Below are 14,149 nucleotides of genomic sequence, written 5' to 3'. Positions count from 1 at the left end.
AATCACAAACCGCGAAAGATCGCCGACAACCTCCGCTTAATAGGGATATCCAACTAGATTGCCGCAGGGCTACAAAGAACCAAAAACCGCGAAATATGGATATCCAACAAATTAAGACCACAAACCGCGATAAAATGAAATGAAATGAAATGAAGAGCCACAAACCGCGAAATTTGGATATGCAACTAGATTGCCTCACAGGGCTACAAAGAACCACAAACCGCGAAATATGGATATCCAACAAACTTAAACTATAAATTAGCTCCCGATAGAGGGCAGGCTTGATAAGGGAAATTAAAACCACAAACCACGAAAGATCGCAGATAACCGCCGCTTACTAGGCATATCCAACTAGGTTGGCCTGCAGGGCTACAAAAAACCACAAACCGCGAAATTTGGATATCCAACTAGATTGCCCACAGGCCTATAGATTATAAAGAACCACAAACCGCGAAATATGGATATCCAACAAATTAAGACCACAAACCGCGATAAAATGAAATGAAATGAAATGAAGAGCCACAAACCGCGAAATTTGTATTTGCAACTAGATTGCCCCACAGGGCTACAAAGAACCACAAACCACGAAATATGGATATCCAACAAGCTTAAACTATGAATTAGCTCCCGATAGATGGCAGTGCTTGATAAGGGAAATTAAAACCACAAACCACGAAAGATCGCAGATAACCGCCGCTTAATAGGCATATCCAACTAGGTTGATTCGCAGGGCTACAAAGAACCACAAACCGCGAAATTTGATAGCTAAGTAGATTGCCCGCAGGGCTATAAAGAACCACAAACATTCAAACACGATTATCTTGCCCAGTCGGGGCATTTAGACGCTTCCGTAGTATAGGCTTAAATATATGCGCATTTACCAGTTCCAACTTGGAAGTAAATCCGTATCTCTGTGGCATTGTCAACATTGGGTGTCTGTTGTTCATATTTACATTTTCTGTACATATTTACGTTGCCTTGAATAATTAAAGTATATTAAAATATATATTGATCATTGTGTACGCCTCAGTCACGCGTGACGAGCAAGTTTTAAAAATAAACGACTGATAAAGTTTTGTTTAATTATTTATTGTCATAAATCATGAACAGCAACTTCAAACATCTATTTTTCGTTTTATGGAGCACTTTGTAACCTGATGACTTTCCAAGCTTGGAGCTGCTTGGTTACATTCATAAAAAGAAAAGAAATCTACCAAAAAACGTTGACAACGTAAAGAAATCAGCAAGTTTAAAAAAACCCACCTCGGCTCACTTTTTGAAACTTGGTCCCATTTTGAATACCAACAGCAAATCAGTGTTTTTATTTTATTTCAACATAATACAGCGTTTCCTACAAGATTACAAGCCTACTACACTTCTGGAAATGTTTTAAATTTATATAAATATGATGAAATTTAAATCAATACCTTTTACAAATGGGACCAAGTTTCAAAAAGTGAGCCGAGGTGGGTTTTTTTAAACTTGCTGATTTCTTTACGTTGTCAACGTTTTTATGGTAGATTTTAGTTACATGATTCCAAACATTCTATTCCAATTTTTTGCTACACACGCATAGGAGCTGTACTTTTAGAATCCGCATCTAATCAATAATAATAGTCTTTCACTCTATTGTCAAAGTACTGTGCTCCCTGTAGCATTATAGCATGGAGGTATATAAATAAATGGAGAATGATCGCCAGAACTCTAATCTCTTAAGTGGAGATTATCCTATTACCTCTATTCAATGAGTCACCAAACTTGAATGACTAGCCACTTCAGCCAAGCTATTGATCTCCACGATGGTTATGAGACTCTACCATGGTTCATTGATCGTCACTCCCAACATTTCCTCATAGGAATTGACCTTACATTGACCCGTACCGGAAGGCTTGTAAAAGAGACTGTATAATGACGTCAGCTAGTCAATTAGCTGTTCAAAGTCGCCAGTTTTGATAGCTTATAGTTTCAATGTATGATTGTGCGAAAACCCGATGAAATTTGGATGTTCTGTTCTCAAGTTATGAAACTGTTTTCTACACTAGTTGTGCCGTAACTTGACAAATATACTTAGTTTTCATGTTCATATATTAAGATTATAAGGGGGTCTGAGGGAGTTCAAATATAGTGCAAATGAAAGCAAAACGTTTTTACCTTCCGATTGTGAAAAAAGTATGTTGGGCCAATTTGGGCCAATTGAGTTAAGAGCGAGTAAGATTTACCGGAAGTACTTCGGAATTCAGCTAAAATCTTTTCATCATCATTAAACTTCTCATTTTATAATAAATAATTATCAGTATTTAGGCCTAAATGATTATTAATATTATTAGGGGCCATCATTTTCTTTGGAGGGGGGTTCCAAATAGGCCTATACCGGGGGGGGGGTCATAACTTTTTGGAAAGAAAAATAGGGGGTCATAGCCTAATTTAATTTGTCAAGAATCATGACCAAAATGTAGGGGGTCACAATATGACCACAGATATAGGCCTACAGATAGGGTGTTTATTTTATTCAAAAGACTGATTTCAATGCAATTTTTTGGCGAAAATGACATTTTGATATCAAATTTTCTGAAACATGAGCACTTTCCAATAAACATTATAAGTAACTGCATTTAGCACCCCATTGAAATAAATGACCAGTGAAACAGACTTAACAATGTAATCAGCTTAGCATAATCAATATCCCCTGAAATTGCCTATTCAACAATAATTGGTCATAACCAACGTAGTACAAAAGATGCTTGGCTAGATCATTCTCCATTTATTTATATACCTCCATGATTATAGTGACCAGGTCGCGATATTTTTTTTCCTAGTCAACATTTGCATCACATAATACATTTACATGATACAGGCCTATATGAGGCTGGATTGAGCTGTGTTCAGTTTTATACGGCGGATTTATTGCCATAATTATTACCTCTTACTTAAGGGATCTAAAATGAGCGTTTATTGCGTTTCGACAGTATTTTTGTAGACATGAGAGCACCTCAGACCTATCGATTGCATTCTGAATACGAAGCATGTCTTTCTGATATCAAATAATTTTCATTTTTTGAAAATCACAATATAATACAAATTTTATGACAAATTATAAAAAATTGATATTTTTCAAATTTTTGATATATAACAGTCCTCGAAGTAATTATATAAATCTAATGATATATTTTAAAGTGTATGTAGCAGGGAGGAAAGCGACGGTCAATTGAATGTTGACCTTTCATATTGAAGATATGGATTTTTTCCCAAAAGACCTATTTTTTTTGGTGTTTTGGGAAAAAAAATCCATATCTTCAATACGAAAGGTCAAAATTTTCAATTGATCGTCGGCTTTTCATCCCACCTACATACACTTTAAGTATAAATCATCAGATTTATAAAGTTTACTTCAAGTACTGTTAAATATCAAAAATATCAATTTTAATGATTTGCCATAAAATGTGTATTAAATTGCGAATTTCAAAAATCAAATTTATTTGATATCAGAATGACATTCTTCGTATTCAGAATGCAATTCGATATGTCTGATGTGCTCTGATGTCCCAAAATAAATACTGTCCAAACGTTCATACCCCAGCCCTTAACAAAAGAAAAACAAATTTATTCCAATTAAAATTCTACCAGGGTTCGAACCCACAACCTTCTATTTAATAGTCGAGATCGAATACCACTACGCTGTGAGTGCTTCTGCCAGAAATGCGTTTGTTCATCATACTTATTGATTACGGAATAAATCGCAAACACACGATATATATATATATTACTTGTCTATTAGTAATAAATACGTATATAATCTCCAATCAATAATGAATGAACCTTGCCTCCGACTATGCGGTTCCTATGCAAATGTTGACTAGTAAATTAATATAGGCGACCAGGTCCTAGAGTGTGATGGTTTTGTAGCAGATGACAGTGCTCATTCAAGCCTGTCAAGGTCAGTTAGTAGCCACTTGCTGAATGGATGGCCATTATCAGCTATCAAAGAGATGCCTTGTGCAGCTGCCAATCACAGTAGAGGTTTGATAACATTTTGTTAAAAACCCAAATGTGATATAAGGACAAAGCTGTGCATGTTGGTACTTAATTGTTTGGATTCTTATGTTGAAATTCCCTTGTATTAGTATTTTTATGTGTAGTGTATATTGTTCATAAATTATATAGCTTTTAAATTTTGGGCATTTTTGCTCTGTTGCACTGTACCATTATGGAATTTGAGCAAATCAATTACCGACACAAGCAGGTATACAGTGTATTATTTTATTTTCATTTCGTATCTCAGGAGCACAGCTCACTTGGTAAGGCGTCAGAATTTGGTACACGAGCGCTTCGAACTTTAAATCGGAAGGTGGTGAGTTCGAGCCTCATCACGGTCACATTAATTTTATAAACCAAATATTGTTCGAACTTTTCATATTTGTTTTTCTTTTATTGTTTCTTTTTCTTTGTCTTTTTTTCTTCTTGTTTTATTTAATTTTTTCTTTATTTTTCTTTGATTCATATTGCCAGGGTAAGGAGTGGAGGGAACTAACGGCCCATTCAGTGATTTTTTCATCTGGACGATCGTAAAAATCATCAAAATTCAGATTTTGTACAATGATATAGTCAGTAATAATCTTTTGATCATTATATGACTATCATCATCCGAAGAGCAGTTTCAGACAATTGCTTGGGATTGTTGGGGCAGAGGTTATCTTTTGAATTCTTTCATGACCGCTGAAGCAGAGTCAAACCAGTCAAGGACACTCGGCGTGAATTGAACTGATTTAATTTATATACTGACAGTATATATAAATTAGCTACATGTAGGCCTATTTGAATGGGGCTTCAACTTCGTCGATACTGCCGTTTTCTTGGGTTTTTGCCATTTTTTCATTAAAAAATTTATAAAAGTAACAATTTGATTTTTTTTTTTTTCCACTTTCGCTGGGATCACTGAATGGGGCTTTGCAACGCGATATATTCAAAACTTGTATTCACCTACTGTTATAGCATTAATCCGATTATTACACAACTTCGCCAGCGTATTCAAGACATCCAATGCAAATAATCACCTAGATTATGACGTTCATACCGTAAATATGGCGGAGTACTCAAATTCATTCAACAAAAGCATGATTACAAGCTATTGCAATCTACCGCGACAGCTCGTCTCACACACATAACAAATGCACTATTCAGCATCGAAGTGGTTACGTAATTCTCTTGGTTACCGGATCACGCTACTTTGGTATGCCTTCGAGTGCCATATACTTTATGTGGTGATCATTTCGATCGTGGTTCATTACTCTAGCGCGTGATCCCGTTGACATAGTAACATTACGTAACTTCGATACTGAATAGGATCAAATAGGTTGACGACAACGTTTGATTGAATGCACTGCATTGCGCCATGATTACGGTGAAGGACACCGGTTCAAATTCTTGTATGGAGCTAATCAATAATTGCACGCACATCCTCTATTATTGCCCAATTATTGCCCGGGATGATTGCACACTGTAAAAGAGCTATTGTTATAATGTTTGATGAAATCGTGTTTAACTATTTGCTTAAGAAAGGCACAATACAGATAAAGCAGACAGATTTACTACATGTGGTACATGTATATACATATAGGGAATGTGTTCGAGTATTACCTAATTATAATAGGGGCGTATCCAAAAATGAATTCACACCCCTTTCAAATGTCGAGCCAAAGTGCAGGCCCTATGTGTGACGTAACGCTAGCGTGGCGAGTTCAGGACACATGGCCTGATTGGTTTTTAGCCATTGAGCGCTGAAAAAAATCAGCTTATATTTTAATTACTTTCAGCAGCCAGCGGGCCAGTTTAAAAAGACACGGCGCACACTCGCATCCATGTGAAAAGCTCTTTAATCAAACTTAAGGGGACTCGATCTTTTGTGCGTAATTATAGAGGGCCAGGGGATTCTCTCTATCATTAAAAATATTATTTGAAGAAGTCAAAGAGCCCTAGGAATAAAAACTGTGGTGTAATTCACGCCAGATACAATTTCTTTATACAACAAAAATTAGTTTTTGTAATCGATCAAAAAAACGTTTTATATCAATTTTAAATTTAGCCTAAATCCGTAAATATTGTACCTCTCGCCCTTTTTAGGTCAAGGCTATTTTTACCATTATGCAGCGAACCATTGTTGAAGCCATTTCACATACATGTACAAAACATTCTAGAGAAAGAATGAGGACATATAGTGTTGAAATATCTTTTGTTGATTTCGAATGATAATGTCATGAAGTCGTACATTTTAAGGTCAAATTCCTAAAACCAAAACAAAACATTGCGACGCAGATAATTCTCGACTTACGCAATTTCATCATCACGTCAGTGTCTTTCTTATTTGTTTGAAACCTTTCCCAAACGTTCATGCATAAAACGGCTAATCTATCTTTACAAAACGCGTCTTTTTTAGTAAACAACGGTGGCAGAGCAGTAAAGCGCTAGACGCGTAATCGAAGGAAGTTTAGAATCGCTGGTTCGAGTCCCAACGAAGCCTGTGGAAACTTTTTTTTTCTTCAAAATTCATGATCGCATTCCGAAATGAGTCACTTGTCGGTAAATCATGTATCGTATCCTTAAACTTTCTGACGGGTTGTTTTATGGTCACATGATGCAGTCATGTCTACAGTAGAATTCACCACGACCCTTGCAGGGCTCAGAAGCCCCATTAAAAGCTATTAAACCAATATAACACTCATTGAAAACAGCTCAACTGATTAAATCAGATCTTCTCTGGTTGTGCACATGTGTCTGTTTTACATGTGCGGCATCGCAATGAGCTGGTATTATATTTTCAGTTGGGTAACCGATTATAAAGGAAACGCAAGGAAACAATGGTATGTGGACCTTTGTTCACGAAATGAGACAATGGTCTGCTTTTTGTTAACCAGCATTCTTGAAAATGTGCAACATAATGATTGTTGACTTAACACGGTTTGGAAATAATTTCTTCATATTTTTGGTGCTATCTGTCGTTTACATATCCTTCCTAAAACACAAAAGTGCGACTATTTCCAAACACCTAAATTAGCTAAAAATTTAGGACATGTTACAAAACTATATTTTCTAGAATTTCATAGAATACTTTAAATGTAGCTTGTACCGTTTTTTTGTGGCATCCTTCAGAACTGAACGGTCCGTTACCAATATTGTCGGTCAAATCTCCATCCAATTAACACGGGGGTTTGGCTAGCTATGAGCTAGCTATGCCTTGCCCTCACTCATATTTTACGAAAGTGCGCGACTATTTCTGAACATCTAACCTAGCTGTAATTATAGGTCATGTTAGAGAAATATATTTGCTAGAAGTTTGGAGAATACTTTAAAAGTTATTAGGCAAATTCATATACTTCTAACATGGCACTATTTGTAGAGGTCAGGCGTCAATGGTGAGAGCATTGTGTATTGTGTATAGGAAAACGGAAAGTAACTGCAGTATGATTACTCGAGATTGCTATAGCGATATGAATATTATTGACACTCGTTGCTTTACTAGAGATGTAAACAAACCATTAAAAACCAAGCAAACGCTACAGAAAATTCCATTTATAACTTCTTAGTACAGTTTACCAATTCACTTTATATGTCTTCTCCTTCTTATGAAGCTATTATAAGGTAAAAGTTGGGTAAAAGACGATTTTTTCATGCGGGCTCCATGCAAGTCGCCTTTTTGAGCCAAAAAAGGGGATCGACGATTTTGGAGCCACTCCGCAAATAAACAAACAAGTCCAAAAATAAGGTTTGGTCATTACACAGAGTAAGAAAAACTTATACATGTAGGGCGTAAAGAAAATCTAATTTGTTTCATTATTTTTCATTTTTAATATCAGAACACTATATCGTTGTTGTTCGGGCTGGAAGGGATCAGGTTGCAGTCAACGTAAGTTCATATGTGCCTTTTTCGTTGTGTTGTTTTGTTTTTCATACATTATGTACACTATATCAAATACATTTTGTAACAATTTTGCAAGGCATATAATCTTATCAATCAACTCAATAAGCTTCAACAATTGCACATCAGCGTACAAAACCATCATCTGTATTTTTGAAGCTGTAATTGTTCACAGTTCTAAACCTATTTTTATTGTCCTTTTTTTGGGTGGGGGGATATTCTGAACAAAACCGGTCGGCAATTTCAAGCAGAGGCATAGAGACAGAACTCTAGTCAACCGAGGCTCACTCAGTCATTTAATGAGGTAATACAAACGATCGATTTTTTTTTTGCCAAATAAAAAGCAATAATTTTAATTTTTTCAATAAATGTCATGAAAAACTATAATGCTTGATACTATACTTTTTCCAAATCCTAGTGTTAAACTTAGGCTTGAAATTCAGTTTTTAGTGTAAGATTTTCGATTTGGTAGGCTTCAACTTGGCTCGCGAGCTTTTTTGGATCAACCTTTTCAAAGTAATATAGTTCGCTAAAGCTGTAAGCACTTGATCATTGTCATTATTGGCTCAAACGTTTTATGGAAAGTTAAAATATAACACAACATATTTGCACAACATAAAAACATCAAAGCTGGGAAGCTTCCAATTGCAGAAATCAAAGTTTTCTCGGACAAACTGTTGTTCATCTTTAATGAAAGCATGAATAACATCACACCATCGGATTATAAAATAGATAATGAGGACTGAAATTTAATGAGATATACAAACATTAAGAAGCAGTGAGCGAGTATGAAAAATTGCCCTGTTTATCAAACTGGGAATGAACTGCATTGAAGCGGGCATTATGTAATCGTTAATTTCTTCGCAACCAATCAACCGACTCAAATAAAATGTGAGTATATGATCAGTCCCAGAACAACGCCAAATATGGATTAAAAGACCTTTGACCTTGGATGTACAACAGCATGTTATGATCTAATGGGAAACTGTGCACATCAACAAACACCATTTCTATCAAAAAGGCAACGTCTGATATAATTTGAAACCACATAAATTACTAGAGTTGGTTCTTCTCTTGGATTTGGACCAAGCTTTAGAATATCGAATGTTGCGTTTTGAAATAAAACAAACCAGAAATTTATCACCCATTGTAAAAGATATGGCACATGTACCGAATACGTGTACATACATTGGCTGACCTTATGGATTTCCTGGCCCAGCCATGCTAACCACATAAGGAGATTATACGATTAACCTAGTGCAGCTATTGTCATAGCAGGGTATTATTATGTAATACTCCTGATCCATATTTGGCGTTCTCTTGGACTGACGATGGACAATAAATTGAGCTACAAGCTACATTTGACATTTTTTTATTCCAATGTCTAATTATTGACATACGTCCAGATTCATTCACCCGGTAATTTTTTCTGTATACCCATGGATGGATGAATGATTTTGCAAGCCAGAATAGAAATATGGATTATTGTCTGTCCAATTAACTTAGACACCCAGTTTTTGTTACTTATTTGAAAAAATATCCACTTTCAAAGAAAGTCATGAAAGAAAAGTGTTAACATTCGCTGAGACCTAACGGATTTTTGTGTTTCCAAAGCATTGAGTGAGAGTTTACCAGAAATTCTATTGAAATTGGAAGGTTTTTCTAAACACTTTGAAAATAATCCGGTAGAAGTTGGGTACCACTATTTTGGAAGGTCTCATTATACAGATTTGTAGGTATTGTGATTTTGGACAGTGAATGGATGAATAGTAAATTAATTATACTCCTCACCAAAAACATTTTATAAAAATGAAAAATATAATTCAGTTCATAAAATGCAGACAGTGTTTCTATTTGGCATATTTATTCTTAGTGTATCAGTGATCCCAGCTGTCTCTCAACCAATTACAACAATTCGGCACGGTATTTGAATCTTGTTCTGTGCATGCTTTTGGCTTGGCCCAATTCCAAGAAAATACAAATTGTATGCCCTATGAATGTTCTGATATTATCATGGTTATTGATGAGGAGTATAATTCACAATACACTCCAGGCGCATATTAACTTGCCCAATCATTTGTTATAATGCACCAACTGACATCTTTTGAGTTATAGAGGTTGTGCATGAAATTATTGATTGGCTCCAAACAAAGGATTTGAACTGGTGTCCTTCACTGAAATCATGGCACAGTGCAGTCCATTCAATCAAATATTGTCAAAAACCTATTTGATTGTAGTGTATTTTGTTATGCGTGTGAGACGACCTCTCGCAGTAGGTTGCAAACATGCTTTTGTTGAATGCATTTGAGTAGACTGCCATTATTGTGAATTAGTAAAAGGATCAAAGAAAAAAGGGTGGCATCACTAGTGATCAATATGCATGATTACAATGTTCAAACACCCCTTACTGTAAATAGATTATCCCATCAAAAGTTTCAAGTCATTAGGAATATTCGGCTGGACCCAGATATCTTGCTGTAAATTGGTCAAAATTGAATAAAAGTAGACAAGGAAGAATATTTTTTCATCGCTTTACTAATAATTTCTGTTAGGTCTGACCGTGTTTAGCAACTTTTCTTTCATGACTTTTTGCCAAAGTAAAAACTTTTCAAAATACATCATAAAAACCGGGTGTCTAAGTTATTTGGACAGACAATAGTTCTGCTGGTTATACGAGGCATTTTGGCAGTCGCAAGTGAAAAAAAGGTGAAATCAATACGGATATTCTGACAAAAATATAATATATAGACCGACACGATGTGCCTTACAGAGATGGGAAAGTTTGAAACGATAAAAGATAAATTATAAAAAAAAGCTCGCAGGCGTAGTAGAGGCCTATAAAAATCAAAAATCTTTGATTGCACATCAAGTTGGTGTACCTTGCTCGTTTTCTTTCCCATATAAAACTAATGGTAGCCTATATCCAACGCACCAACATTTCTCTCACTGGGATATTTTAATTCCTGAGAAAATGTATGCGTCTTTCATACGTTTTGATACGTTTCTTGTCAGTGGCGTAGCCAGGATTTTAGAACCGAGGGAGCAAAACTTGTAAATGTACCGACGGAAATATTTTTTGCCGACGGAAGTTGTGAATGGTTGCCCCCAATTTTTTCAATGGTTTAAAAAAGTGAAAAAAAAAGGCGCTAGCAACCGAAAAACAACTAATTTTATGTATAATTCAATTTTTAAACATTTTTTATACAATTTTCCATTCCTTCTTTCATCACCGTGCATAAGTAAAATATTAGTCCATTGATCACCCAAATTATTTTTCACAACACCTTCCGTCTACCGACGGCCTCTAATGAACTGACGGCCATCATGAGCGGGAGGGGGGGGGGCACCGGGCCACCGGCCCCCCTGCCCCCACCCACTGGCTACGCCACTGTTTCTTGTAGTAGTTTCTTGTTATTACATGTATGATCAATCAATCTTTCTTTTTTCATCAATCTCATACAAACATTATAGCATTATTATATACAATGATTGTGAATTAACAGAATTTGATGAAGGTAGGTACATCACAAAGCCGAGGCCTGATAACGATGAACCACCTTTTAACAATGAAATACTTATAATTTTAAACAAAACAACGAATATACACATAAACATAAAAAAATTTTTTTACAAAGAACCCATCTTAGTTTACCATAATACAATTTTAAGCAAACAAATATTTTAGTAGCAGTAGTATAGTATCAAGTAGTATAGTGAATTTTTGAATTCATTTACCAGTTTAGCTTCTTTAATTTCACTTGGCAAACTAGCCTAGGACCAAGTGTTAAAACATCAGTGACTTTATGGATGTCAGGGCGATCATTCTCTTTCTTTCTGGTATTATAATTGTGAATAGACTTCATGTTTATGAACAAGTTGTCAAATGATCTTGGTAATAGGCCCTTATAATATTTGTCCATAAAGATGAAGTGCGCTTTCGTTATTGTAAATTTGTAATTTATTAATGTCGGCAATTTGCTATATGACCCATTGCATGTCAACTCCAGGGATGTGCACCGCAGCACCTCTTCATTTTTTTTCTTTTTCTGTGTGGTGGTAGATATTGATGAGAGAGTAAAATCCCGAAAATGTGAGCTTCGTGCTCCATTAAGTTTTCCCGTGGCATCAATTTGAAATGTAGGGGGGTCAGCGTAAAATATGTGTCGCAACGTGAAAGACGACGTTTGGAGGTCCACATCAACACATCAGTTAGGTTTGCCTTCTCCATAGACATTAAGTCATTATACATGCGAAATCAAAAATGTGTACAACTCTATGGAGTAGGCAAACCTAAGTGATGTGTTGAAGCCACGGGAAAACAAAATGGAGTATGAAGCTCAAATTTTCAGGATTTTACTTTCTCATCAATATCTACCACCACACAGAAAAAAAAGAGGTGCTGCGGTGCACATCCCTGGAGTTGACATGGAATGGGTCATATATGTTTAATAAACCAACTCGGGACCAAGTATACCCTTTTTTCATATTGTCCGAAATTTATAATTGATGTTTAAACATTGCTGAATATGAGTTTTTTTAATGACGATATTTTTTATCCTTTTGTCATCTTTGTGATTGTTTTAAGCGGCGTGCTATAACTTAAATGGTTTTTGCAAGAATGGTGGCACATGTCGAACAGATGGCGGTTGTACTTGTCATAAGCGATATCAAGGCATCCAGTGTAAATGTAAGTACTGAAGTACTATTGTGTTTATTTAATTCTCAATATTAATATTATTCACTGTGTATAATCCACCAGTAACACTGAGTGAGAAGGATAATGATGTATTAAACTACATGACGTCAGACGTATAACACAGACTTAATTGCAATTCCAGGTAAAAACCACATGTGCCTGCTCACGGTCAAAAGTTTTTTGTTGCATGAGACGAAAGTGCTTTGGTAGTAGGTTACAAAAAGTCACATTAAAAACTCCTCCGGAGCTTGTTGCCATAGCAACGGCAGATTTTATGATTTTAGCGATTTTTGCTTATTTTGGGGTGAAAATAAGGAAAAATATACACTTTTCTGTATTGCTCTTGACTTAAAATTTGAGGTCACATCTTTGCACCTTTCCCAGATGCAAAAAGTATTTCAATAATATTTCCCCATGTGCAATTTTAGGGATGGGCAACATTGACAATTTAGCACTTTTGAAAAAAAAAGTCAAAAAACTTTTTTTGCTTGAGTATTCAGAATTATTATCTCTTTGGGGCAATCTCTGGGACTATTTGTCCTGTGAAGCCAGTGTTGCCAGAAAGTTTGCCATTTAAAAAAAAATGCATTTTTCAAAATAATGCACTTTCTGCATATCTACTCATATAACTTTTTATACGACCAACCTAACTGAAATATTTACCCTTTGCGTACACATTTTTTGACACACAACTGCATCCGGAAGCAACATTTATAATATATAAATAATAACAAAGTATTATCAATGGAATGAACGGTTCTAATCAAAAGAAAGATATTTGCACAAAATTTGTATCTTTCCAATTCAAGATGGAATAATAGGGTATTTCCAGTTTACTCTCTAATAAGCAAATTAATACAAAAATAGTTTTATAATGAATATTTCTACTACTACTACTACTACTACTACTACTACTACTACTACTACTACTACTACTACTACTACTACTACTACTACTACTACTACTACTACTACTACTACTACTACTACTACTACTACTACTACTACTACTAATACTACTACTACTAATACTACTACTACTACTACTACTAATAATAATACTACTACTACTAATAATAAAAACTTTCTGAATTATTTCCTTTTTAAGCAACTATAAAAGAGCAACTCAGTTATGAATAGTTTGTTGTCATATAGCTCAGTACTTCTTTTGTATTATTATTTCACCTTTAAGTTCGATGTCCAGACATAGCTAACTGCATTGACCCGAAGTGCCATCATGATGGATCAGGTACCAGTTTATGTGATAAGTGTGATGGGGAGTACGGTGATTTAATAGGAAATGCATACAAACGATCATCAGATGAAATAAGATGCATCAGTAAGTATTAGAGGGAATAAGCAATTTTCGCCTATTGCAGTGTTTCCAAGTTTGTGTAGTTTGTTGTTGTTGTTGTTGTTGTTATTATTACTATTTTACTGGGGCACTCATGTATGTGTTTTAAGTTTCCGCGTAACTTGACTTACAATATAAAGCTTTTGACAAATTATTTCAAACTCTGATGAATCTGCCCAAATCACCTTAA

General features: G+C 35.3%; 1 protein-coding gene across 1 annotated transcript in view; it reads left to right on the top strand.

Annotated features, from left to right (window-relative positions):
* The window catches only part of LOC140154779 (uncharacterized), an 81,065-nt gene that overhangs the window by 7,807 nt on the left and 59,109 nt on the right, over nucleotides 1-14,149 (top strand). Inside the window, 3 exon segments of the mRNA XM_072177346.1 lie at nucleotides 7,848-7,897; nucleotides 12,495-12,596; nucleotides 13,798-13,944. Coding sequence (XP_072033447.1) covers nucleotides 7,848-7,897; nucleotides 12,495-12,596; nucleotides 13,798-13,944 — 299 coding nt within the window.

Source organism: Amphiura filiformis, chromosome 6 (assembly GCF_039555335.1).
Source record: "Amphiura filiformis chromosome 6, Afil_fr2py, whole genome shotgun sequence".
Lineage (NCBI taxonomy): Eukaryota > Metazoa > Echinodermata > Ophiuroidea > Amphilepidida > Amphiuridae > Amphiura > Amphiura filiformis.
This window is presented reverse-complemented; position numbering and strand designations above follow the sequence as displayed.